The sequence below is a fragment of the Choloepus didactylus genome, chromosome 18 (genome assembly GCF_015220235.1).
Source record: "Choloepus didactylus isolate mChoDid1 chromosome 18, mChoDid1.pri, whole genome shotgun sequence".
Lineage (NCBI taxonomy): Eukaryota > Metazoa > Chordata > Mammalia > Pilosa > Megalonychidae > Choloepus > Choloepus didactylus.
The window spans coordinates 10,692,226-10,718,948 of record NC_051324.1 but is presented as its reverse complement, the minus strand read 5'-3'; the positions used below and the strand labels follow the sequence as shown (position 1 = coordinate 10,718,948).

General features: G+C 49.2%; 2 protein-coding genes across 4 annotated transcripts; one reads left to right on the top strand and one right to left on the bottom strand.

Annotated features, from left to right (window-relative positions):
• Positions 1-3,553: 3,553 nt before the first annotated feature.
• On the top strand, positions 3,554-11,196 carry ATP1B2 (ATPase Na+/K+ transporting subunit beta 2). Of its 2 annotated transcripts, XR_005212825.1 has the most exons (8): positions 3,554-4,262; positions 6,033-6,161; positions 6,494-6,598; positions 6,701-6,906; positions 7,117-7,173; positions 7,907-8,005; positions 8,114-8,367; positions 9,996-11,196. XR_005212825.1 is itself a non-coding variant. In XM_037810169.1 (7 exons), exons 1-7 carry the CDS (start codon positions 4,151-4,153, stop codon positions 8,276-8,278), a joined length of 873 nt encoding a protein of 290 aa, XP_037666097.1. In that variant the 5' UTR covers positions 3,554-4,150; the 3' UTR covers positions 8,279-9,412. The 2 variants fall into 2 exon arrangements, 1 of the variants encoding a protein (XP_037666097.1); XM_037810169.1 differs by lacking the exon at positions 9,996-11,196 and having other exon boundaries at positions 8,114-9,412.
• Positions 11,197-14,178: 2,982 nt separating this feature from the next.
• On the bottom strand, positions 14,179-26,657 carry TP53 (tumor protein p53). 2 transcript variants are annotated; one of them, XM_037809580.1, is made up of 11 exons: positions 26,505-26,657; positions 18,647-18,740; positions 18,508-18,529; positions 18,164-18,415; positions 17,499-17,685; positions 17,293-17,405; positions 16,913-17,022; positions 16,454-16,590; positions 16,242-16,315; positions 15,721-15,827; positions 14,179-15,130 (listed from the first exon to the last, which is right to left on the bottom strand). In XM_037809580.1, the coding sequence occupies exons 2-11, from the start codon at positions 18,718-18,720 to the stop codon at positions 15,049-15,051; spliced, it is 1,158 nt and encodes a 385-aa protein (XP_037665508.1). In that variant the 5' UTR covers positions 18,721-18,740; positions 26,505-26,657; the 3' UTR covers positions 14,179-15,048. The 2 variants fall into 2 exon arrangements, with proteins under 2 accessions (XP_037665508.1, XP_037665509.1); XM_037809581.1 differs by having other exon boundaries at positions 26,511-26,647.
• Positions 26,658-26,723: the final 66 nt, after the last annotated feature.

Below are 26,723 nucleotides of genomic sequence, written 5' to 3'. Positions count from 1 at the left end.
GAGTCAAGGAAAAATATACGTGGAACATGTTTTCAAAATTTCCACAAGAAGCAGGCTGGCACTGTAGGGATAGCAATCAATTTTTGAACAAAATTGTTCGCAATTATTGTATTACTCTTCTATTAGTAACATTTCTATTAAATAATCAATTAGTTAATTGATTTTATAAAAAAGACATATAAAACAAGGGCTTGCTCTCAAAGAGCTTACAGTCTGATTGAAAGGTAAGACATATCCCAGAGTTTTCAACCCAGTTGCTCAAGTCAAAAGCTCAGGCCCCAAACTTGATGTCCCTCTTTCTCTCATCCCCCACAGAATGCGCCACCGTACTTCCAAAATAGATCCTGACCCCATCTTCTTGTCTCTGTCTTCAAACCTGCTTCTCTGGTCCGAGGTGTCTATATCTTCTGCCAAGTGGTCTCCTGGCTTCCCATAATCCATTTTGCACACAGCAGCCAGCGGGATTTTCATTAAATTTAATCACGTCACTCCCCTGCTTTTAAACCTTCAGATTGCTTCCACGACGGTTAGACTGAAATCCAAACGACTCCTTTTGGCCTACGAGGTCTCATATGACTCGGCCCCTGCCTGCCCTTTGGATCTCATGCTGCATTACTCTTCTCTCTCCACTTGAAAACCAGCTTGTTGCACTTGCACTGCCCACTTCTTGGAAAGCTTTTTCCTCACATCTTCCCTTGGCTCCTTCTGGTCATTCAGATCTCAAGTTAAAAGGCACTTCCTCAGCAAGGCCATCCCTGACCACCCAGGTGCTTCCTACCACATCACCCTGATTTATTTTTTGCATAATGCTAACATTATTTTTGTTAGATCCCAGAAGAAGAAACTAATATGCAGAAGGAGTTTCTGACCCAGGGGCCCCGCAGCTTATCTCACAGTAAACAGGTGCCCCATGAACTAAAGAATGAGGCTGTTCAAGGCTGTTCAAGGCTGTTCCAGCCACAGTGGTGCCTCAAAGGCGGATAAGGCAAGATCAGATATTCCATAAGATGAACAACCAAAAAGGCCTGCTCTCTCTAGATAGATAACACAGCTGCTTTCCTAAAAAGAATACTGTCTGAGAACCCTAGCAACCAATCAGCCCAAAACTTGATAGGCACTTACCCAATCCAGGGATAGTACACCACAGCAGACACCCTTCCCAACGTGGGTTTCTTTTTTCGTTAAAAAATGCTGCTGTCAGATAGAGAGCTGGAGCCATTATCTTTTTTTCCTCTTTTCGCTGGCTCCCACCTGCTTTCTTCCTCTAATAAACCTTAAACTTTATACTTAAACTTTGACTCGTGCATTGTGTGGATTCCTGAGCGACTCTGACCTAACAATTGTCTTTGTTTGTTTACTTCTATTGTCTACCAGAATGAGTGCCTTTGGAGCATGGGGAGAATAGCGCTTGGCTGCAAGCAAATGCCCAACTGGGCGGGCAACGAATGAATGAAGCAGGAGTTGGGGCTGAACTCTAAAGGGCGGACAGTCTTCCAGAACAAAGGAATGAAAGGGACAAAGGTGTGAAGTCAAAAGGGAGCACAGCCTTTCCCGGGGTTGGCTGGCTCAGCCTGCAGTCGGCTCTAGTGGGAAATGAGGTTGAAGACGCAGGCCGGGTCTAAACTGAGGTTGAGACCAAAGAATCTGAGCTCCATTCTGCAGGGTAGCAGGAAGCCACTAAAGACCTTTGGGCGGAGGAGTGGCCTAATTGAAGCTGTATTTGGAGAAGATTAATCCAGAGCCTGCCACAGAACAGGCTGAAGCAGGGCCAGCTGCATAATTTGCAGACCCCAGTGCAAAATGCAAATGTGGGGCCGTTGCTCAAGGAGCAGGGAAAAAAGTGCCATTAAAGGGACTATAATATAAAATAGTTTCCTGTCCTCCACCTCCTTCTCTTGAGTTGTCATGATGTTTTTTATTTGCTACTTAATGTTCTAAGTAAAGAAAATTGAATGTTTTTCTACCTTCAGCTTACTGATGAGTAAGGAAGGACTGAAAGGAAAAGGAATATGGCGTTCCCTTTCTTTCCCTTTCCTTCTATGTCATCCTTTCCAGCCTAAGTGGTTGGCTAATACTGGGAAATAACATGATGAAGAAAGGATATAATGCAGTGCTTTGATCATCCCAGTTTCTTGGAGCATCGGTGCCTTCTTTCTGAATTTGAAGCAAGTTCTGGTCAGTGTCACCACTTATTCCACTGTAGACATAACCCACTACTTTGCACTCACTGAGTCTCGCTGAGTTTCCATGCATCGTGGACCCCCCCAAATTCTGTGCTCATGGAGCGTGGCAAATGCTGTATGTGAATAGGAAGGCATTAGGGCACGTGTGTCTTCTGCTCACAAGCATCCTCTATCGTCCCATCAGACTTCATTTACAAAACCCAGGTTCAAAGATAAAATTAAGACTCTCAAAATGGCCACAGCAGAGCATTAACCCAAGTATGCAGCCACCCTGAGCCTGGGTCGCAAGCCCATGAAGTTGGCCCTAAACAGAGAGAGAGAGTGCAAACAGACATGACAGACTAGCTGTGAGCTGTTGAGGACTGGGGCCAAGGATTTGCAGTGAGCATGGAAAGAAGAAAGGCCTCTCCCAGGAAAGGTGACAAGACTGGAGAGAGATGAAAAGAGATAATGATTCTATCGCATGAGATTCTTAATGGTAGACTCTTCTAGTCCTTATTAGGTGGTAAGAGCTGCAATCTTGGACTGGCCCTGCCTGGCCTCCCCAGGCCTGGCAGTGCACGTGGTTTCTAGCAGGTCCTGGATGAATGTTGGTTGAACCAAACAGGCAAGTGAGGAGGGCATTTCGGGCGTGGGGATCAGCAGAACACCTAAGCAGACCTGGCTGCGGGGCGGGGCTCCCCGGGCAGTGCTGGGGGCTGGGCATGTGGAGTTGGGAGGGATGCACCCAGAGAAGCCTTGGGAAGCCGGGTCTCCGTGATAAGGAGGGCGGTGGCGGGGCCCTGCGCATAGAGAACCCAGTGGTGTGGTGAAGGGGCTGGAGAAGGAGGTGTTGGGGGGACTGGTGGCAGCTCCCACGCCAGGAATCTCGCTCCTGTGGCGGCCTGTCTCCCTGTCTCAGCGATTTTTCTCCGGGTGGCCTGCTCTAGCTTCCATCCACTTCGCTCCCAGTCTGTCTTGATGTCTGGCTATTTCCTGCGGTCTTTCTCCGCATCTGTGTGCGGGATCTGCGTCTCAATCTCTTTCTAACTGCCTGCCTGGGGCCCTCACCTCTGACAACATATCTGCTTCCGTCTTGTCTCTGAGTCTCTCTGGGGTTATCCTTCCCTCCATCCCGCGTGGACGCGTGGACACGCCCTCCGCCCCCTCCGCCCCTCCAGAGGCTGCCCAGCACCTGGGGTGGGGTTAAGGGAGAGACCGCCTTGTCCCCAAGAGGCGGCAGGGGGCGGGCCCAAGCCTCTCTCCATATCTGCATATGCATGAGGTCGCCCGGGCCAGCGGCGAGGGGGCGGGGCTTCTGGGGTGGGAATGGGGCGGGCGCCCCCAGAGTCGTTGAGTATAAAGACCGCGCGCCGCGGCTGTCGGCTCCGCACTGCTGAGGAGCGGAGCCTCCGCCTGGGGGGCCCCCATCCCTGGCAGTCCCCCAACTGCGCGTGCCGCCCCACCCCCGCGGCCGAGCCACCCCTGTTGCGGCGGTCTCCGCCCGCCGGAGGAGCCGCGAGCGGTCACCCGCCCCGCTCTGCAGCCTCCTTGCATCTCGGCTTTCGGGGCGGCCCCCTCCCCCATCCTTCCCCGCCTCTTTGCACCCCGCTTTTTTCTGCATTTCGCTCGGGTTTTGTAGCCGTCTATTTTTGCACCTCTTTTCGTTTTGCCTCTAGGCGGTTTGGGGGCGAAGCTGCATTCTCACCCTAGCCCCTTTTTATCCTCCCTTGCTGTGACAGCCCCCCTCTTCATCGCAGTCGGGGGAGCCTGGGATCGGTGCATCTTCCGCCGCGCTGTCAGCACCCCGCAGCTCCTGCCTGTGCACCCCGGAATTTGCGGCAGCTGCATATCTGAGGGAGGGGTCTCCTTCGCCCCCGTTGCCTTTGCACCCCGGTCGTTCTGGTGCGTGGGGGTCTTCGGCGCGCGGCGTCCCGGTTTCTCCGCAGCCCCCCGCCCAGCGCCGGGAGTCGGCCCACTCCGCCAAGATGGTCATCCAGAAAGAGAAGAAGAGCTGCGGGCAGGTGGTTGAGGAGTGGAAGGAGTTCGTGTGGAACCCGAGGACGCACCAGTTCATGGGCCGCACCGGGACCAGCTGGGGTACGCGGGGCGGCCGAGCGAGGGGCGGGGGCACCGTCGGACGACCCCTCGGGGGGCCGCAGGGTCCCCTCCTGGGTGCCCGGAGTCCGGCCCTCCTGCCGGGCTCTGGGCTGGTGGGGGTGAGGGGGTGGCCGAATCACCGGTCTAATCTCCCCGGCTGGCCGCTGCGGAGGCGGAGAAAGTAGGTCACCGCCGCCTGCTTGCCCCCCGCGGAGCCCCCTCGGGCGGGGGGTCGCGGGCTCCGCGCGCGTGTCCGCGCCGCGGCGCTCGCGCTCCTTCTCCGGGCCTGTGAGCCCCGCACGCTCGCCCGCCCTGCGAAGAGCGCCCCTTCGCTCCCCCGGCTCTCGCCAGCTCACTAACCCGGTCTATTTTTAGCTCGTGCCCACCCCCCGGACCCTGGGAACCTTCTCCAGGGGGCGAGTCTTGGAGAGGTGGGGAGCGTGTGGCGGAGGTGGGGGGCGGTTGGTTCGCGGCAGAAGTTGTCTGTATCCCATCGCCGAGCGTCTGGAGCCTTCTGTGGCTCTTGTGAGTGGCGGTCTGTTGGGGAGGGGCGGCACTGCCAGGTCTCTAGGCTAGATGTGCGACTCGGAAGTCAAATGTCGGCAGCGGAGGAGTGGTCACTGGTGGTGAGATGAGTGCATCATCTAGCGGGGTGTGTCTGTGGAGTTGGGGCTGCGCCGGTCGCCCCTTACCCCATACCATGGCGAGGGTCAGTGGCTGTGGAGCCAGTCGTGTGTGGTCAGGGGTCTGGTGACCAGCCTGGGTGCAGGTGAGGGGTGGCCTTCCTCCAAGGGGCTTGTCAAGCTGTGAAGTTGGAGCATAGGGGGCTCGGTGTGACAGAATTTACAATTCATCCAACACTGGTTGAACACTGTCCCCATCAACCCACCCACCCAGGGGCCCATGAGGTGGGTCCACGCAGTCCATCCCTTCAGGAAACTCCAAGTCCAGTTTGCTAATGCTTGGGAGAATCTGGGGAGGCTTCATGGTGGAAGTGTCTTCTGAGATGAAGGCCCAGGTGCCTGGGGTGCTGGAACCAGCAAGCACTTACTTACACTAGGCTGAGTGATGATGCCAAAGACATCACCAAGGGCCTAATCTTTGCTGGCAAGGCCTGTCAGAGAGTCTGTCCTTACTCCCTGCCTCTGCCTTGGGTGTGGGGCCACCATGGAAGTTGCTGGACAGTGGTGGCTGAAGACTTTGTAGCGAGGCTGTAGGGTTAGGTCCTTTGTTTCAGGAGGTGCGTTCAAGGTGTGGCTCCTGTGGGGTGGTGGTCGGGGGCGGGACAGCGAAGATTTCGCTATTTGAGTGTGGCTCTTGAGGGGTGGTGGTCCATACCAGCCTAAAAAGTCGGTGTGTTAGGACATTTTTAAGCAGTTGCATCAATCCAGGGGTAACAGATGCTGTGCCTATTTCAGGGCCATGGATGCTTGAGAAGTTGGGAATCTGATCCCAGGCAAAATTGTGGTGGCCTATACTTGGGGTTGTCCCAGCAACGGGAATTTAGGTCTCCTGTGGCCTCCGCAAGGTCCTGTTTCACTGTTCCCTAGGACTGGGAGGGGGCTGGGAGTCATGGCAGGAAGCCAGACACAACTGCTTGTTTCCAGCTTGTCTCATTTTGCTCCCAGGGGGCGGCTTTGAGACGTCCCCATGGCTCTGGGACCCGTCCCAGTGCAGGTCTTGAGCGAGTAGAGCGGTGGGTGGAGATACTGGAAGTCAGAGTGGGAGACTTGGAACCTACTGACCCTGTCTCCTCCTCCTCATCCATAGCCTTCATCCTCCTCTTCTACTTTGTCTTCTATGGCTTCCTCACGGCCATGTTCACGCTCACCATGTGGGTGATGCTTCAGACTGTCTCTGACCACACCCCCAAGTACCAGGACCGACTGGCCACGCCTGGTGAGTGACGAGGTTCCTCCTGCCACCCCTCTATGACTCGTGTACCTCCAAGCCTCCAAAAGGAACTCACAGGCTGAGAGTTGGTGCTGATGATCCAATCACTCTGTGCTGGGAAGTTCTTCTTGAAGTCTGCCTTCCTTCTCACTTCCTGCAGCTGGAAGCTATGTGATATGGGGAGGTGGCAGATGTTCCCAGGAGATCTCCCTCCCATGAAGAGGATCTCAGATTCTCACCTCCCCCTCATCCTGGTGCTCCCTATGTCCACGTTCTTCCCTCAGTGGGTGGTCCCTTATCTCACGTACACCCTACCCCTCTGCCCTCATCTGCTATAGGCTTGATGATTCGCCCCAAGACGGAGAACCTTGATGTCATTGTCAACGTCAGTGACACTGAAAGCTGGGACCAGCACGTTCAGAAGCTCAACAAGTTCTTGGAGCGTGAGTGTGGGGCTGGTCGTGTGGCTGTTCAGGACCTTGGGCAGGGGATTGGGGACCCTGGAAACAGGATGTCAAGCCCACGCCTCTCTCCCACCTCCACAGCTTACAACGACTCCATCCAAGCCCAGAAGAATGATGTCTGCCGTCCCGGGCACTATTACGAACAGCCGGATAATGGAGTCCTCAACTACCCAAAACGTGCCTGCCAGTTCAACCGGACCCAGCTGGGTGACTGCTCTGGCATTGGGGACCCCACTCACTATGGTTACAGCACGGGGCATCCTTGTGTCTTCATCAAGATGAACCGGGTACCCATGACTTTGGTCCCCAGGGAGAACGGAGGTGGGAGATGGGGCTACCGTCTCTGCTGCCAATGGGACAAATGAGGGCTACAGGGGTTTTTGGATGCTTGGGTAGCTGGAGAGGTGGGTCCTTGGAGGGTGAGATCCACAACTGGAATACCTGTGTCTCTGACAGCTTCTTCCTCTAACCCTCACCATCCTCCCTCTTCACTCCAGGTCATCAACTTCTACGCAGGAGCAAATCAGAGCATGAATGTTACCTGTGCAGGGAAGGTGAGATTTGGGGCCTTGTTCACCTGCCCACCCATTTGTTCTTCATGGTTTCCGTGTAATTCACTCATCTCTCCCTATCCTTCTTTGCTCCTAGAGTCCCCACTACTATAGGGACAAGGGGGTAAGAGTGGATCCCAATATGGCTTGAACCCAAAGGTGCTCCTAGCCCTGCTGCTTCTCTCTAGGATGCAGAAACTTGGGCTTCTGGCTTCTCTCCCTCACCTGTCCACCTTCTTTCTTCCCTAATTATCCATGCCTTCTGCTCTCCTCCCATATCTCACCTGCTCCCCAGTGCTCTTCAGGGAGCTGGTAGCTGCTGATCTGTTGGGACCACTAAGTTGTCTTAGGAACCCTGCTCCCCCATCTCCATTCTCTGTAGGAATTTGCTCTCCATTCACACCCCCTTCTTGCTTCCTACTGATCCCTTACTCATTTATCTGTTCTCTCTTGGCTGTGCTCCAGAAACCGATTCCCGAGGATGGGGTAAGAACTCGGGGTGGGAGTGGAGTAGGCGGCGTCAGTGCCTTTAGCACCCTTCAGGAATTCCCAGCCTGATGAGAGTTAGGACAACCTGCTCCTGTGTAGACAGCAGACACACTCAGACTCATCGCTCAAGGGAAACAGATTTGAGATGGGAATAATCTAGGGGCAAAAGGAAGTGTGGGGAACCCTGAGCTTCCCAGTTCCTGCCACCCCTAATGTGGGCTCTCCCCACTAATCCTCCAACTCCCAGCGAGATGAAGATGCTGAGAACCTCGGCAACTTTGTCATGTTCCCCGCCAATGGCAACATCGACCTCATGTACTTCCCCTACTATGGCAAAAAGTTCCACGTAAGTGTCATGGGAGGCTGGGATGTTGGTTCTTGAGGAGAGCTGGGTTCTTGGTGGTGAGGGTGGGTTGCCATAGGCCTGGACCCTCACTCTCCAGTTCTGGCCCAGGTGAACTACACGCAGCCCCTGGTGGCCGTGAAGTTCCTGAACGTGACCCCTAACGTGGAGGTGAACGTGGAATGCCGCATCAACGCAGCCAACATCGCCACAGACGATGAGCGAGACAAGTTCGCCGGCCGCGTGGCCTTCAAACTCCTCATCAACAAAACCTGAGGCCCCTTCCTCCCGCCCCTACCTCTTTCCCGTGGATGCTTCTGGAATGTCCCTGACCCTGCCTGATCCCTCCCTCACCCACCCCAAAGGTATTTTTTATAACAGAGCTATGACCTGTCTGAGCCTCACCCTTTTCCTTTACTTCTCAACCCAGCCTGGTGTCCCATTGCGACTTCCTGGCTACACATGCTTTCTACCGTCTTCTCCCAGCTCTAGCTGAGCCAGAGACAGGGAGCATGTTGGCCACCGAGGGGGCCAGGGAGGAGGTGGCTCCTTCCTGGGTCCACCAGGCTTTAGCTGTGAGTGGATGCCCCCTTTTGTCCCTTCCTAAGCTTTGGCATTTGTCCCACAAATTTCCTCCTTCATCTACACAGGAACCATCTTGGTGGCTTTTGACTTCTCTGGCTCCTCTGGCAGGGCTTTCGCCACCTCTTCTCCCTCCCCATTCTCTCCTCTGAAAGGAAACCGTCTTTAATCGAGGACAAGGTGGTGGTGTGAGCCTTTTCCCTATTTCTTTGCACATTTGATGTCTTACCGTATGGTGACTGCGTGAGCTGGGAAATGAGGTTTCCTCCCCGGGGGAGGGAATGGAAGAGAAGTCTGCTTTGACTGATTCTTGCACATTCTTTAGTGCATCCCCACTCCAGTTCCTGACCTCTCGCATCACCCGAACAGCCTCTACTCAAGAGGACAGACTTGGCCTAGGCTGAGGATCCACTTTGTTTTGGCGGATAGATCCCTTCCCCCTTCTGACTTTCCCAGAATATCCTTCCAGCTCCGCTTCCCAGGGTGCTCTGGGGGAGGGGCCACCCACTTGGTTCTGTCCCCAGTGGCCACCTTGGAAACATCAGCCGGCTGTGGGGCTCCTCCACCTCCGCCTTGGGGTCTAGTTCTGCCCCCCCCCCCGCCATCCTCTCTCGGACTTTCCTTAGCAAGTTATCGACTAACCACTAACTCCGCCCCTTTCCTCTGCAGCTCGGCCTGCAACTTTCAAAGGGGCCCCTCAGTCTAGGCTCTGAAAATCTTGGTTCCTTCTCCTGCATCCTTCAGACCCTTTGCCTTTAAAAAAAAAAAAAAAAACAAAGCCCATAATGCCCATAGAATGTTAAATGAGGGGCCTCCTGCTCTGAATATTCTTTAGTTATAAGGATGTTTTAACTCTTTCTCCTCCAGTTTCCCTGCATTTCCTCACCCTTTCACCACCCGTCCCACCCTGGTTCATTTTTAATGCCGCAGCCCGTTGCAGGTGTGCCCTTCCCTGTTGGCCTGACTGGATCTGCCTCTTCCCGCCCCGTCCCCATGTTTCCCAGCTCCCCCAGTGGTCTCTCTCTGCAGTTATTTAATGCCTGTGTCAGATCTACTGTAAAAAGAGGATAAAGGACAATAAAATGAGAGCAATTATATATATAAATATAAATCATACATGGAGTCCTGCGTGTGGGTTCTTCCTTTCTGAGCATTTAGAAGAGCCCCAGAAAGGGGGAAGGGGAGGGGTGGGAGGATTGGGGTGATCCTAGGGGTTACCCAGGCCTTCGGGGGGTGCCCACTCCCCATCTCTGACCTCTTCCCTCCGGTGCCCAGGTATCTAGGCCTTAACCACCAGCCCACCTTTACCAGTTGAATGCACACTATCTTGAGATCATGCAATGTCAGAGGGGCAGGAGGCCTGCCCCCATCTGCTCACTGAAACTTAAAATGCCTACTATGTGCGTTCCAGGCACCATGAGGACACACTTAGGAAAGAGACAGACTCCCTGCCCTCCAAGGGTGAAGAACACACAAGAAACTCTCAGACAAGGTAGACCTACACCTGCCGCAAGGAAGGGGCGAGAGCTGTGGAGGGCAGAATTGAAAGCATCAACCACCTTCTGCTGGGGGGTTCAAGGGGAAGGCTTTTTAGGGGCAGCATTTAAGGGGGCTGGTTGAAAGGATGGGGTGGTCTGGGGAGAGAGGAGAGCATCAGCAAATGCTTGGAGACAGATGAGACAAGTTGATGAGAAGAAACGGGTCATAAAGAAATTAGAACCGTATGATCCTCATTTTGTGTGAGGAGGTACATACACACACGCACACATATATGAGCATAGAAAAGATGATGCATGGGTATGTGCTATGTTTCTTGTGGTTACTTATGGGAGAGGGGATGGATTTATAGTTAACCTTCATTTCCTTCCTGGGATTTATTTATACAACTCGTAAATTTTTTGCAATGAGTCGGTCTTAATGTTTGTCGTATGCATATGCCTAAATATAAACACAATTGTTATAAATGCATAATGGGCACCCACACCCCTCATACACAAAAGCATCATTGGTTTTTGGATACTATTATACCAAAATTGAATCCTATTATATATCCTTTTCTGTACCTTAGTTTTTTCAACTCAGTTTATTGTATCAATACTTTACCTGGTAGAGTTCTAATCACTTGGAAATGGCCATTTTTCTATTGGGTTGTTATTCCCTTATTGTTAGAGCTCTTGAACAATTAAAGATTTAAACTGTTTTCTGCATTGCAGAATTTCCCCCAATCCATTGTTTGCCTCTTAACTTTGTGATTTAAGGAGTTTTTGGCTTTCATTTAGTCAAATATAAAGCTTTTCTTCATAGTTTCTGGGTTTCCAGTCTTAATTAGGAAGGTCTTCCCAGTTCCCAGGGTATACTTGTATTTTATAGATTTTTTTTTTTTGGGGGGGGCAGGAATTTAATTTCATTAACTATTTTTTTTTACATTAATTCATCTGGTTTATTTTTGTTTCTTTTTGTGTGTGTATGGTGTAAATGAGGGATTCGATTGTATTTGATTTTTCCAGTTGTACCAGCTTCATTTAATGGGGAAAAAAAAAAAACCCTAAATGTATTCTTGTTGAATTGAAAATGCCAACTTTGGCCATACAATAAATTCTCCTATATGTTGAGATCTGTTTCTGGATTCATTACTTGCTTCCCCTGTTTTGTCTGTCACTCTATTCCATAAAACATAGTGATCAGATTCCGGTAGTTTTCATGTTTTCTGATATCTCGCAAAGCAAGTAGGAGCCCATTCTTTTTCTCTAACAAATATTGGCTATTTTTGGGCATTTATTCTTCTCTATAAAATTCGTGATAATTTTACCCAATTTGCAAAAGCAAAAATCATCAACATAACTTATTAGGATTCTCCTTGGAGTTGCATTATATCTATCCTTTTTTTTTCAGAATTGACTTCTTATAAGGATATTAAGTTTTCCCACGTGAGAACCTAAACTAACTTTTGTTTGGATCTTGGCTTATGTCCTTAAATGACATTTTATAATTTTCTTCATACAGGTTCTGTGCCATTCTTTTTAAATTTATCCTTTTTTTTTTTTTGCTTTAGCCATTAATCTGGATGAAATGTTTTTTACCATTCTCTTTTCTCAGTGCTTTTACTTGAAGATAAAAGAAATCAGTATTTCTATACTTATCTACTATCCATCTACCTTACTAAACTCCCTTAATTCCATAAAATCTCTATTTTAGGTACATAATCATATGATCAAAAAGAAGTAATTTTTAAACCAGCAATTTCTTCTTTTATTTATTTTTTGGACCCTTTCATGCCCTAAAACCATTAGTTGTGATAATGTACATCTCTGTCTAGTTTTTAATTTTAATTGAAATTATCTTAGAGTTTTGCCATGTGGGATAATATCGACTTATCAGTATTCCATTACCAGCCTACTACTGTTTTAATTAATTTTTTTTTTTTTAAGAATGGCTGTTGACGTTTAACCCAATTCCTTTCAACATCTGTTGATATGACTGCATATTTTCTTCTTTAATTTGTTAATGTAATGAATTATGTTGATACATTCTCTGCTATTAAATCAACTTTGTGTTCCTGGAATAAACCCTACATGGTCAGTTGTGGCAGCTCCTGATTCATTGATGTATTTTATTTGATAATATTTTATATAGATTTTTCATCAATCTATATATTATTTGGTTTGTAGGTTGTTTTTTTTTTTTTTTTTTTTTTATCATTATCAGGTTTAATTTCAACAAAGCCAGCATAATTTTTACATGAATTTGGAATTTCCCTCTTTTCCTATGGTCCAGAATGGTTTAAATGACAGTGGATTCATTTCTCTTTTGTTCTTTTTTTAAAAAACGGTTTCAGTGGCTTTTTAAAAAGTTCCTGCTTTTGGATTTATCCTTTCAACCAGATTTGTTTTCTATTTCAATAATTTCAGCTTGCATCTTTACTTTTCTGGATGCATCTGAGGTTGTTTCTTTTCTCTTTCCCTCTCTTGAAATAATGAAGGCATTTAAGGCTATACATTGCCCTCAGAGTACAACTTTTGCTGGGGTTCATAGATATTTAGGACCCTGTGTTCCCGAAATCAAGAAGATTTTTGAAATAAAAATATTAAGATATACTGACTTAAGGTTGCGAATTGCAAGTCAGAATTGGAAGTCATGAGGAAATTGGGAGATTTGACTCCAGACCTCAATGGGATAGGGTTTGGGCTTTGTGAGACAGGGCAAGGGCCAGCTCTGCCATGGTATCTGGTATCAAGTAAGGTACCAGTGAATACCTGTTGATCAGATGGATGATGGCTGAATGAGTACAACCAGATGGAATGGAGTAGGCAGCACCAGAGAGGCTGGCAATTCACCAAAGGTCACACAGCTCAAAGCAGAGCTGGACCCAAAACCCAGGCTTCATAATTCTCAGTCCAGTGATCTATCACCTCATAATGAAATGATCAGCAGAGCCAGAAGGGATCTGTTTCCTAAAGGATACAGAGCTAGGAACATAATTTAGGGAAACGTTGAGGGTGTGGGGGTGTTGCATGCTGGCCAAAAAGGCCAGGGGTGACCTAGGGAGAGGAATGAGTTTCAGGAGCTGTGGTTTGCCAAGGCCCTGGTGGGAGGTGGAGATGGCTAAGGGAAGGTGATTCCAGGTCTCCTGGGGAGAGCATTTGGCCTTCCCTAGAGCAAGAAAGAAAATAAACGGTTTTGAGGTCAGGGAGGCTGGTGGCTTCACAGCTTTTGGGGATCCTTGGGGCAAAACAAGGGGCTCCCTCTGGCACTTTAATTCTGATTGACAGGCTTGGAGGGTAGTGGCCCCGGAAGCCCTTCTAGATCTTGGCACCCCCACCTCCCCCACCAGGAAGGAGGCAGAAGGACAAGCCATGTCCCCACTGTCTGGCCATCCCTCCAAGCACTGGCTCAGGCAGCTGCGGGTAACAGGGACAGCCTGCCCTCAGCCCCCCTCCCTGGGAGCCGGCAGCTCGGAAGAACAGGACAGGGTGGGGGTGTGCTCAGCCCCCCATCCCCAAATTCTCCTCCCCACCCCAAGAAGCCCTTTGAAAGGTTTTCCTGGCAGAGTTTAAAGCTTCGATTCATTCCACTACCTGGCATGAGGCCCAGGAAGAGGGGATGCTGGGAAGGCCCCAGCCCTCACCTTAGCCGCCCCCATTTTCCTGGGGCCCTGGCTAGCTAGCGGACCTCCCACTGGCCTCACTGCAGCCGAGAGCACCCACCCCCTTTCGCCTTGAGGACCCAGGTATCCCGGCCCTCTCCTGTGGAGCAGATGGCCGCCCCCGAGGCTCAGGCTTGCTAAATCAGACATTTAAATCCCATAATCCTCAGTGAGAGGCTGATGCCAGCGGTGGGGGAGAACCTTGTGCCAGCCCTGGCAGGAGGGGAGGAGGGACAGTTGGTTCCCGAGTTATGAATGGAGCTCCCCCATCCCTTGTTGTCATGCAGCCTGCAGACTGCACCAGTCTCCAGCTTTTGTTCCCCTCCCGGAACCCGGGCGCTGAGCCCCCGGCCCACACTCCCTGGGCACTCAGGTGTCATCTCCTTGCTCACCCCTGGCACCTGCAGGCCCCAGGGGCAGTCTGCACAGGCACTCACTCCTCAGGCACACAAGTGGTAGGAAAATTTTATTGTAAATAATGAACCGATATAAAAATGGGATATCAAAAGGGAAGGGAAGGATGCAGGTGGAGAATACAGATGTGCCTTCTAAATACAAACAAAAGGGGCCCTGAGCATCGCGGGGGGCATGGGGGAGGAATAGAACAAGGTCTTGGTGGATGTAGATCCTAGAGCGAGGGATGGGGTGAGATTTCCTTTTTGGGGCTGAGGTTTACACCAAGAGGTTACATAGGATTTTGTTAGGCCAGCAGAGAGGGGACTTGAAACTCCCTCCCCAGAACCAGCTGCCTAGTCACGGAAGCTATCAACCCATCAGCCCCAGCAACAGGGAACCAGCAGCCGCAAGGGGGCTAATCCCAGAGGCCATGTAGAAAAAAGGTGGTTTCTAGGCCAGACAAACATCATTTCATTAATCCTCACAACCAATTCTGTGAGGCAGGTACGATGATCATCAGCATTTTATAGATGTGGATGCTGAAGTTAGAAGAAATTAGACCACCTGAGATAGCTTCCCTGGCTGGTACAGGGGGGATCTGGACTTCCAACCCAGTGTGCTGCTGGTGCTAAATCTAACCCTTATGTGTAGGATCATCTTCCCACTTCTCCCAAGCCTTTCTCGGAGTAGAAGCCAGAAAAGCTAAGCTGGAGGGTCTCAGCTCCCCTTCAAGCCTCCCAAAACACCAGTGCAGGATAAATTCTTTAGTGGAGCCTCAGACCAAGGTAAACCGAAGACTTCCTGGGTGTTTCTGAGGCACACCTATACCAAGCAGGGGTACAAGCACCCAACCTGGGTTCCCAAATGCCAAAGGAGGGGGCCGGGGGAAGGGGTGGGTGTCTGTGGGGACAAGAAGCAGAGTACGTCAGTCCGAGTCAGGCCCCTCCCTCTTGAACATGAGTTTTTTATGGCGGGAGGTAGACTGCCCCTTCTTAGACTTCAGGTGGCTGTAGAGGAGACAAAAGGTGGGGGTGGGGGGGAGAGTGACACAGCGTGTGAGCGTGAGTGTCTGGGTCCTTCTTCCCAAGTCAGGGCTGTGAAGGGCATGCGACTGGAGAAAGGGGAATTTAAGTTAAAACAGAAACCACCGCCCGCTGAGCACTTTGGGATACTCTTCTAAATCCATCTCTTGCTAGTCACTTACTCCATTTTACAAACGAGGAAACTGAGTCTGAGAGGGAGAGTAACAAGGTCACAAAATCCCTGCTAGGACTGGCAGAGCTGAGCATCTGCCCTCAAACCCTGGCTTTTCCACAAAGTTACAGGCCCCTACTCAAAACCCCGCGGCTCTGAGCTAGGAGTTGCTGGAAATGGCAGAGAGGCGTCCACTATCATCCCTGGACTTTGGGGGGTTCGTGGACCCCCCAAGGCAGGGAGCTGGCTGCATGATTCAAGTGGAGAAAGACTCTAAGGGAAGGTTTGAGCGGGGTTGGGAGCCAATGGGAGGGGGTCCGTTGACTCTTACCCTGGAGGTGGGATTAGTAAATTGAACCCCAGGCTTTCTGACAGTGGCTGGGAGGGGGTCCGGGTCACTCACCTGGAGTGAGCCCGGCTCCCCTCTGGCTCCTTCCCAGCCTGGGCATCCTTCAGCTCTAAGGCTTCATTCAGCTCTCGGAACATCTTGAAGCGTTCATGTCCCCTGATCTGAGGGCAGGGTGGGGGTTGGGTGGAAGAAAGAAGTATTGGGCAAAGTCACAGAACCATCTTCACACTCTTTCGAACAATTTTCTCTTTGAAAAGTGGTCCTTTAAAATGTACATTATGGTACAAGGTGTTCTTGACCAGGAATGATGGTCTCCGAGGCACCACTGCCCCCTGCTGGCAAAAGCCCTAATTGCAGGCAAAGCAGCCAAGAAAACATCTAGAGCCCTAGATTTGAAACTTACGTATTTCAACATGGTAATATTAACTTTACAAGAGTCAGAGTTACCAGGAGAGGAGAGGATGGATACAGAAACCTGGCCTAAGGAGGAACAGAAGAGATAAGTCCCACATTCTCTACATTTACATCTTTTCTTTCCTATCCAACCCCTCTGAGTGGGAGTAAGAGCCTTGTACCTGGAGAGTGAAGTACTCTCCATCCAGCGGCTTCTTCTTTGCTGGGGGAGAAGAGCCGGTGGTGGTGGCCAGTGCTGGGGAAGGGCGAGAAGAGGACTGAGTGAATTTGGGGCAGAACTGCAACCTCCCTGCCTGCTCCACTCTTCTCGCCCCCCCCACCCCACTCCTCTCCTTTCACCCCCTTGCTCCATTCCTCTCGCCTGCCTGCTTACCTCGCTTAGTGGTCCCAGCGGGGGGCTCATGGCAAGGCTCCCCCTTCTTGTGGAAATTTTCTTCCTCTGTCCTCCTGTCTCGCCCAGGACAGGCACAAATTCGCACCTCAAAGCTGCCCCGTCCCAGCAGATTGCCACTGTCCAGAGTAAAAAGAGGGAGGCAGGAGGCAATAAGAAAGCTGGGCCCCACCAGCCCTGCTCTCCTGCAAACTAGTCCCACCTACTCCCAGTTACCCATATCCTCACTGTTTGGAGCCTAAGCACTAGGTCTAGGCAAACGGAAAAGCCACAGGTCAGAGAAAAGAAAACTGGGAGGTAGGAGGTTCCACACACGGGGATGGGAGCCAGAGGGAAGGAGAGGATGGGAGAAAGTGGTGAGGGGAGGGACCCAGGGAGCAGAGATGGGCTGAAGGCTGGGGAGGAGTGTGCCAGGGTGGAGGGTGGCAGGTGGGGCCCTACTTGGAATCTTCAAGGGTGATGATGGTGAGGATGGGCCGCCGGTTCATGCCCCCCATGCAGGAGCTGTTACACATGAAGTTGTAGTGGATGGTGGTGCAGTCAGAGCCGACCTGGGAGAGAACACGGGCCTCAGGGAAAGCTGCCCAGCCCTGGGGAGCTCTGCAGCCACCGGGGGAGGCCTTTAGCCTCTGTAAGCCTCAGTCTCCTCAGCTGTGGAAAGGGGATAATCCTGCACACTTCCCAGGACTCGGAGGAGGCCAAATGAGAAGCAGGAAGTAAGAAGCAGGAAAAAGCCCCCCTCCCACCTCAATGGCCACTGACTCCCCCCTACCCAGCACCTCAGGCCTCCCTTCCCAGGAGACCCCACTGGCAACCCAGACCTCAGGCATCTCATAGGGCACCACCACACTGTGTCGGAAAGTGTTGCTGTCGTCCCAGTACTCGGCACGCGGATTTCCTTCCACCCGGATAAGGTGCTGAGGTGGGGCCAGACCTAAAAGCCATTGGGAAGGACTCAGGGGCTTGGGGGACCCCAGGCGGGCAGCCCCACCCCAGCCCCACCCCAACCCCAGCCCCGAGCCCTCACTGTCGCTGTAGTCCGAGCAGCGCTCGTGGTGGGGACAGCGCCGCACGACCTCGGTCATGTGCTCTGACTTCTTGTAGATGGCCATGGCCCTGACGCGGGCGCCTGGTGGGGGTGGCGAGGTCACCCACAGCTGCACGGGGCAGGTCTTCGCCAGCTGGCAGAACAGCTTATTGAGGGCAGGCGAGTACTGTGGGACGAGGAAGGAGAAAGAGTCAGAGGGCAGGGGGGCCAGTGCCTGGGGAGGGGGTTGTCAAGGAACAAATGTGGCTGAAGCATCTACTGGAAGCCACACGCTGTGCTGGGAGGGAAGCTACGGAAGTGACACGGACGGGGGTCCCTGCCCCAGAAGCTGACATTCAAAAACTTGGCAATGAACACAAGCGAGGAAAAAAAGAAGAAAAATCCGGTGCCCCCATGAGTGATTAAGCTGAGGATAGTGACAGTATGACAGGAAGGGAAGAAAGCAAGCCAAAGGTCGGGGGAACAAACTTTAGTGGCAGGTCAGAGGTCAAAGGTCACAGGCTATATGGGTGAAATTTCTAAAGATGTCTAAAGATGGACAAGAAGTCAAAGGCTGAAGAGGACCCCCCCCACCAGAAAAACCCAGGGGGATATGGCCAGGCATCGAAAGCGCACATGAAAGCTCGCCCTGCGGGGCCACTGACCGTGCAGGTGACAGATTTGGCTGTCCCAGAACGCAGGAAGCCCAGCTGGAAATTATAGACGCCAGGGTATTCCTTCTGGGAAGGGACAGAGGATGACAGGGGCCAGGGGGTGGCGGGGGCGGGGGCGGCTGGCACGGGAGTGGTGGCCAGTGCAGCAGCCGCTGGGGTTCCCACAGGCTCCTCTGGGTTGTTCAACCAGCTGGCAACATCTTCCGGGAGGAACAAGTCATCCACCGCGGATGGCGAGGGGGACTGTGAGGGGTTGGGGGACAGGTGTGAGAGCTGCCAGCTTCCCAGCCCCTGGCCCTGCAGCCTCTGGCTCCTTCCCACCCCCGAATCCTTACCAAAACGTTGTTCTCAGGAAGGCTGAAAGGCAGAGAGTAGATGGTCAGTATTGCTTGGTGCTTCCCGTGGGCTTTTGCTAGGGGCTGGGGGCTGGGGTGGGGACAGTGGATCTGCCCTTCCCAAGAGGACATCACTCACAGTTTCCATAAGTCTGAAAATGTCTCCTGACTCAGAGGGGGCTCGATGCTGAGATCTGACTGTGGCTCCTCCATTGCAGTCCCTGCAAGGCAATCTGGAAAGGGGGGGTGCCCTTAGAAGCAAGACCACCCAGGCCCCCAATATCCACCAGGGCCTGGAACAGCCAGGGACAGGACAGCTCTTTCACCATATCTTTTCAGAGAGGGACATCCAGCCTTCCTGAATTGGTGCCCTGCTTCCTGCTAAAAAGGACGAAGTAGCCCGGAGTCCACCTGGGGGGACAGAAACCTCCCCCGACCCCTGATCTATAGCCCCATCTCTCTGATCCCCTTCATCGCAAAGCTTCTTTAAGAATCAGTCTCCACTTCTCACCTCTCACCCATCCCCTCCTCCAACTGCACCCCCAGAATTCCCTTGGGACTGGCTTACAAATCCCTGATGACCCAGTCCCTGCATACCTTTTTTTTTCTTCTGACTTTTATTGTAGTAAAGTATAGACAAGATAACTTGCCCCATTTTAAACCCTTTCAAGCATACAATTCAGTGGTGTTAATTACATTCACAATGTCGTGCTACCCTCATCCATCCATGACCAAAACTCTTCCATTGCCCCAAAACTGAAACTCTGCCCCCATTAAGCTGTAACTCCCCCTTCTCCAGCCCCACCCATGCCTCTGGCACTCTCATATCTTCTCCTGCCCGTTTCCTTGGTCTCACCTCCCAGGGGTGCGCTAGCCACACCGCCTGTCCTTTTCTGCTTAAATCAAACACTCCAAGTCCATTTGAATGGTGGTTTCCCCTACCTGGAACGCTCATTTCCCGTCACGCAGTAGGCACTCCCTCACTGAGAGAGCTCATCTTAAATGACACAATCAAACAGTCAAACTCCATCACATCCCCTTACCTCAATTCTCGTAGAACCTACACCATCTGATACTTTTGCTCATTTGTTCAGTCTATTCCCCCTAGCAGAATAATTCCCCCTTGGGGCGGGGAAGTTATCTGTCTTATTCCCCAGTATTAGCCCAATGCCTGGAACACAGTAGGGCTCAATAAATGTGGTGAATGAATGAATGATTGTGTTGCCAGCCTGTCATGGGCGGTAGAGGTAGCAAGGAGGATGGGGGGCCTGGGCCAGAGGCCTCTGCTATATGGCTGTCCCTTCCCCTTCTCCCAGACCAGCTTCCAAATGGCCTCTTCACGCTGTCCTTCTTGATGTCAAATATGTTATTGACTTTGCTGAGAAACATGGTGGTCCTAAAGGTTCCTGCTCATGACACTTTTCTTTCTGTCTTTCAGGGGTTGACAAACCGCCCCCCCACCCCCCACCCCACGCAGGCTCTTTTCTTTTTAAAACTTTCTAATCTTGAGATAACTTCAAACTTACAAGCAAGTTGCAAAAATTACACAAAAACAATACCTAGAACTCCAACACCCTCCCATCCACACACTCAGATTTACCGATTGTTAGCATTTTGCCACATTTGTTATATATTCTGTTTATCAACCAATCTATCAATCAAACTATCATCTATCTATTTTCTAAACAGTTCAAAGAATTGCATGCATCAAGTAGGCTCATTTCTAATCTTCCTCAACCTTTATCTCCGCTTCTATGTTGGTATAGGGCTTTCTCTGATATGTATTTAAAGAGTCTGCAAAATCCTTTCACCTGGGTTATCTCATTCCTCCTGATAACCATACTCCTACTTTATAGGTGAAGTTGAGTCTCCCGAAGCTAAATGACCTGCCCACGTGCACAGGGAAGGTAAGTGAATGAGCTTTAAGGAAATGACCATTCACACATCTATGAATAAAATGCTCACTGCACCTCAGTCTAGTCTTGTGGGGCTCGCTCTTGAATTCAGTTAAGGCTTGAGAGGCAGACCTTAGCTGACAAAAGTCCTCCCACTGAGACGTCAATGATAGCCCTGATGCCCACGTCTCGGGCAAGATGGGATAGATTATGAGCATGTGTGGAGAGAGGCAAGAGGGAGTGATCCCAAACATTTGTTTTGAGGGGTCAGGGCTAGAGTTCCCTAGATCCATGGTCAATAGACTTCTATTGGAGGGAGGGACTCAGATGTTAAAAGCCCCAGGTTTGACATTGTACTGTTGCTTCATGACCTTGTACCACTGCCCTTCATTTCTCCAGGCCTCATTTTTCCTCATCTGTAAAATGGGAGTTTTCACAATGCCTATCTTAAAAGTGTTAACTTTTTGGTTTCTTCTCTTACAGGAACTGAGTTTTCCTTATCTTTGTGTTTTAAGTGAAAAGTGCCCAGGGTCTGGGGGCAGACAGGCTGGGCCCACACCAGTCTCATTTCCTAATGGCTGTGTGACTTTGGGAGGTCACCTGACCTCTCTGGGCCTTAGTATCCTTTGCTCTCAAATGAGAATCATTATATATAGTAGTGACTTCATCTGGTTATTATGGGAACTGTAAAGAGCAGAGAAAGTACCCAGCATAGAGCAAGAACTCAATGTTAGCTCTGTTTGTTATCCTAGAGGGAGTACTTTATGATGGTGGGTAGGTGTGGCTTTTGTGGCATGTCCCCACCCCTCATTAATCCAAGCTCACCTCCTTCAGGGAGGTCCTGGGATGCTGGGCCCAAGGTCACAACCCTACCTGGAGGCAGACAGCCCCTCGGACATAGGAGCTCTCCCTGTCGCCATCTTTTTAATCCTCAGGAGCAACTAGATTCTCAACGTTTCTTTCTCTAAAGAGCAGGCAAAGTCAGCACTGGCAAATCTTTTCAGAGCAGGGACTTCCCTTGGTCCCTTGGGTACCAGCCCGGGGGCCATAAAACAAAATCATCAGTGGCTGAAATGGACCTTCTGAGTGGTGGTGGCTGGAAATTTACCTGGGAGAGATGGGCAGCCCCAGCAGGGCAGGTCCTGGCTGGGAACTGTTGCTGTCAGTGACTTATCTCATGTAATCCTCTCAAAAAACCAAGGGTTAGAGGGATTAAATCACTTACTCAGGTTCATCAAGCTCCCAAGGGGCAGGGCCAGGGAGTTGAACCTGGGTCCTCTAAAGCCACATCTAAGCTCTTACATGATGTGACCTGGAGAAGGCATAAAAAAGTTTTTTGGCTGTAAGTGATTTGAATGAACAAAAAAATTGATCTTGGAAAGTTCTAACGTAGCAGTCGGTAAATGGAAAACATGCCCACCTTACTTTACAAAACCACTTCTAGGTAGATTCCCTAGAAAAATGTTTGCACATGGGGCATGCCAGTCTTGCACAAAAATGTTTAGGTCAGGGTTGTCTCTAATGGTGAAGGACAGGAGACATGTAACTATCCGTCAGCAGGGAATGGCTAAACCAAACGTGGTATATTCACAAGAGAAATTTACTACAGCAGTTTAAGGAAATTAAACAGTATATATAATATGCAAACAGATATATCTCAGGAATACTTGGGTGAAAAATACAATTTGTAGGGGAAGAAACTCAAAACACAGTAATGCACGCAAATAGTTTATGTAGATTAAAACCCACAAAACTACTATTTATTGTTTATAAATGTATTTATGTAAAAGTGTGAAAGACAGGCAAGAAGAGTAAAAATTCACAAAATCTATGACAGCCATGGTGTCAAGGAGGGGTGTATGTAATGCTTATGGGACTTGGGTCACAGTCAAAGGGGGCTTTAGCTTTATTATTGAAGAAATATAAAGAGAAGGCATCCACATATTACCTGTGTCATTGGAATATGGAAACAAGACAAAATGTTCAGTGTTAAAATTTACATATGTTGCAACACACAAAAATTAATTGTACAATTTTGATTATGAAATTTGACAAATTTTGATACAGCCCTGAAACCCACCCCTATCAAGACAGAGATATTTTCCTGTGTTTTCTTCTGAAAGCTTTATAGCTTTATGTTAGGTTGGTTATCCATCTCAAATTAATTATTGTATATGTTGTGAGGTTGGGGTCAAGTTCACTGCCCCCCAACTCCTGCAAGATTGAATATTCAGTTGTTCCAGCAACATTTATTGACAGACTTTCCTTTCCTCATTGATTCACTTTGGTGCTACAGTAGAAAATCCATCACGTAAGTGTCTTTTTCTGGACTCTATTCTGTTCATTGGTTGTTTTGCATCACTGTAACTTTGTCATCATCTTGAAATCAGGCAGTTTAACCCTCCAACTTTGTACTACTTTTTCATTTTAGAATCAGCTTCTTAAATTCTACAAACAAGCCTTCTAGGATTTTAACTGGGATTGAATTAAATCAAGGGGGAGTACTGACATCTTAACCAATCCATTGTTTCAAGTCTTTCTTTAATTCTTTCAGCGATATTTTGTGGTTTTTGATATGGAGCTCTTGTCCATCTTCTGTTACATTCACCTGAGTATTTCATGGTTTTGGATGCCATTATAAATGGCATGGCTTTTAAAACTCATTTTCCAACTTAAGACTTAATGGTTGCTAGTATATTCTATATTGTCTTTGTAACCTGCAACCTTGCTATATTCATTTATTCATTCTGGTAGCTTTTTATGGATCTTCTATTAGGACTTTTTAGGTATATAATTTACGAGCTGTGAACAAAGACAGTCTTATTTCTTCCTTTCCAATTGCTATGATTTTTATTTATTTTTCTTGCCTGGTTAAGACCTCCAGTTTAATGCTGAAGAGGTGAGTGGAATCCTTTTTTAGTTCCTGATCTTAAGAGGAAAAACATTTTGCTTTTATGGTCATTGTTAATGGTGAGTTGATTGGGGATGCCCTTTATCAGACTGAGAAAGTTTCCTTTTCCTAGTTTGCTGGGAGTTTTGTTTTATTTTTTAAATCTGAAAAGATGCTGAATATGGCCAACTGCCTTTTCTCCATCTGTTGAAATGATCATAGGATTTTTGTCTTTTAATCTGTTAGTGTGGTGAATTATACGGATTGATTTTTGAATGTTAAATCAACATTGCAATCTTGGGATAAACCCCACTTGGTCAGGATGTATTTTTTTTTATATATATATATTCCCAGGTTTATTTGCTAAAATTTGTTAGATTTTTATGTATACTTGTTAATGGGATATCAGTCTGAAATATTCTTCTCTTGTATAGTCCTTGCTGACCTCATAAAATAATTTGGAAATGTTCTCTCCTTTATTTTCTGAAAGAGTTTGTATAAGAAGGGTATTTTTTCTTCCTCAAATATTAAAGAGAAGACCAAAGAACAGAGGAAACAAATAGAAAACGTACTAAGATGGTAGACCTTAACCCAACTGTAGAATAATCACATTAAATTAAATGGACTGAACACCCCAATTAAAAGCAATTCAGTGGGGAAAGTTGATTTCAACAAGTGAAGCTAGAACAACTAGACGTCCATATAGGAAAAGAAGAAAAGAACTTTGACCCCTACCTCACACTATAAACAAAATTAGTTTTTAATTAATTCATTCATGATGGCTCACAGACCTAAGTGTAAAAATATAAAACCACAGTGGTTCTACCAGAAAATATAAAAGAAGATCTTCATGATCTAGGGATAAACAAAGATTTCCTAACCAGGGCACAGCAAGCACTGAACGTAAGGGAAAAAAAGAAGATAAACTGGGACTTCCAATTAAAACCACTCACTATTCAGCTAACAAATAGGAAAGCAACAGGTTAGGAGAAAACATTTATAATGTATATCTGATGGAGGACTTGTATCCAGTATATCTAAATAATTCCTATAATTTAATAATAAAAATAAAAGGGGAAAGGCTTGAAGAGCCACTTCACATATGACATGTAACTGCCCAATAAGCAAATGAAAAACTACTCAACATCACTAGTTAATAGAGAAACCCAAATGAAAATCACCATGATAAACCACTACAATTAGAAGACTGACAATACCAAATGTTGGAGGGGAAATGGGACAACTAGAACTCATATCTTGATGGTAGGAATGTAAAATGGTAAGGTACTTTGGAAAACTGAGAGTGTCTTATATATCTACTCTCTGACCTAGCAATCCCAGTCCTAAGCATTTAACCAAGATGAAAACATATGGCCACAAAAAACTGTACAAGAATGTTCACAGCAGCTTTATTCATAAAAATCCCACACTGGAAACAGCTCAAAAGGTCATCAAAAGGAGAATGGATAAGCAATTGATGGCATATTCAGACGATGGAATATACTAAATAAAAAAGAAGAAAATATGGACACATCCATTCATACATGCAATTAACAAGGATGAATTTCACAGATTATCATGCTAAAGGTGAGAGGCCTGACAAAAGGAGCACATACTGCACGACTGCATTTACAGAAGTTCTCGAACAGGCAAAATTAATCTATAGTGAGAGAAAGAAAGGTGAAGGTCGGAAATGATTGGGAGGAGGCATGAGAAAACTTTTGGGGGCGACGAAAGTGTTACATATTTTGACAGGCGTGTGGGTAACGGGTGGTTACATTTGCCAAACCTCATTTACCTATGCACTTAATATGTGTACATTGCACCGCGTGCAAATGCTACTTCAATTAAAAAAAAAAAAAAAAAAAGCGTTGTTTCCTAACAGGTGCGTGGTAATTCACTGCTGTATGAAACGACTGCGCCCTAAGTGATGAAGATGCTGGAGAAACGGATTCGCAGGACTTCCCGCAGGTTCTGCCGCCTCCCACAGGGAAGAATCAGATAGGGCACCGGGGTGGAACTTAGGACCTCGAGGCCGCCTCTCTCCTGCGCCCGCCCCTTCCGTCTACCCGACGTTCGGCCTGCGTCCTAAATTGGAATCACTTTGCCCAAATCCGGATGTAAGATAAGCTGTTTCTCCGGTACAGACAAACCTCCCATCATTACCCTCTCTCATCTTTGTTTCTCAGGTGTACCCCTTCTCGACAACACCCAGGGTTTGCACTCTGCATACTTTTTTAACCTCCCCGTCGCATGCAATGGTAGCGTCCGCCCTGATTGCTGCAACCCTGGAGCACACCATTTAAAGGGGGGAGGAATGGAGCTTTACATCAAAATAAACACCCCTTCCTTTCCAAAATCGATAACCGAGTAGTCCAGCGGAAGAAAAAAAAGCAGGGTGGGGGGACAGGAACCTCCCTCCGCAAGTAATAGGAACCAATCTAAAAGACATTTTCTCTCTTTTTACCCCCCCTCTCTTCGGGAGACTAGTGAGCTGCCCCCAAAAAGAAAAACCGGAAATGCTAGTGCAAGTGGCAGAAATGCAAATGTGAAGCCAAACAATAACAGGGCTCCCTGGCCTCTCAGATCCGGACAGTTCTTAACAGTGCCGCAGGCAAACCCCAGCACTTCCTCCTTCCATTGGTGGACAGTCTTTAAGTGGATTTTCTCCATCTAGCGGAGCAGGGGACCGTCTGGAAATACCACTCCAGGAAGAACAAAGGTCCGGAAGTTGTGGGACCTTTCTTAGCGGCGTGGGCTTCCCCGATCACCCCAAATACTTTCGGGAAGGAGCCCAAGGTTCCACCACGATGCCATGGGCTCTCAAGTCTCGAGCCACGATTTCCCAATGTTTCGAGATCGCAAAGTCTCAGACCCCAATGTCTGAGCGTCTTATTTAATGATTCCTCATACACTGCTCTGGATTGGGAGGTAGGGGACCACTTAGGCCCCCTCGAGGTTCCCCAAAGCCCCACTTCTCCGCCCAGGCGTCCAATTCTGCGTTCGGTTGGTCCTAGCATCCCCATCATTTACAGCCTGGCTTCCCAACATTGCATTCCCATGTTGATCCCGCTAGCCAAGCTCCTATTGTCCCCAAACTCACTAAGCCTTCACTGCTCCCACCCCCCGCCCCTTCAATTCTTCGAGCTGAAAATACAGAGCCGAGAGCTCTTGACTCAGAGAAGACTCATCAAGCTCAGTCGGGGGCTTACCCGAACCTCAGGGGAGCGTGTCACCGTCCTGGGAAGCACGCTCCGAGCCCGGACGCCAAGTGCCCCCGGAGCCCAGCGGCTACCTGCGCCCGGGATGGAGGCTCGAGATTTTTGAGGGGCTCAAAACTTTTAGCGCCAGTCTGAGCACATGGGAGGGGAAAGTCCCAATCCCGTCAATCCTCGCGAGGCTCCTGGCACAAAGCTCACAGTCGCCATGAC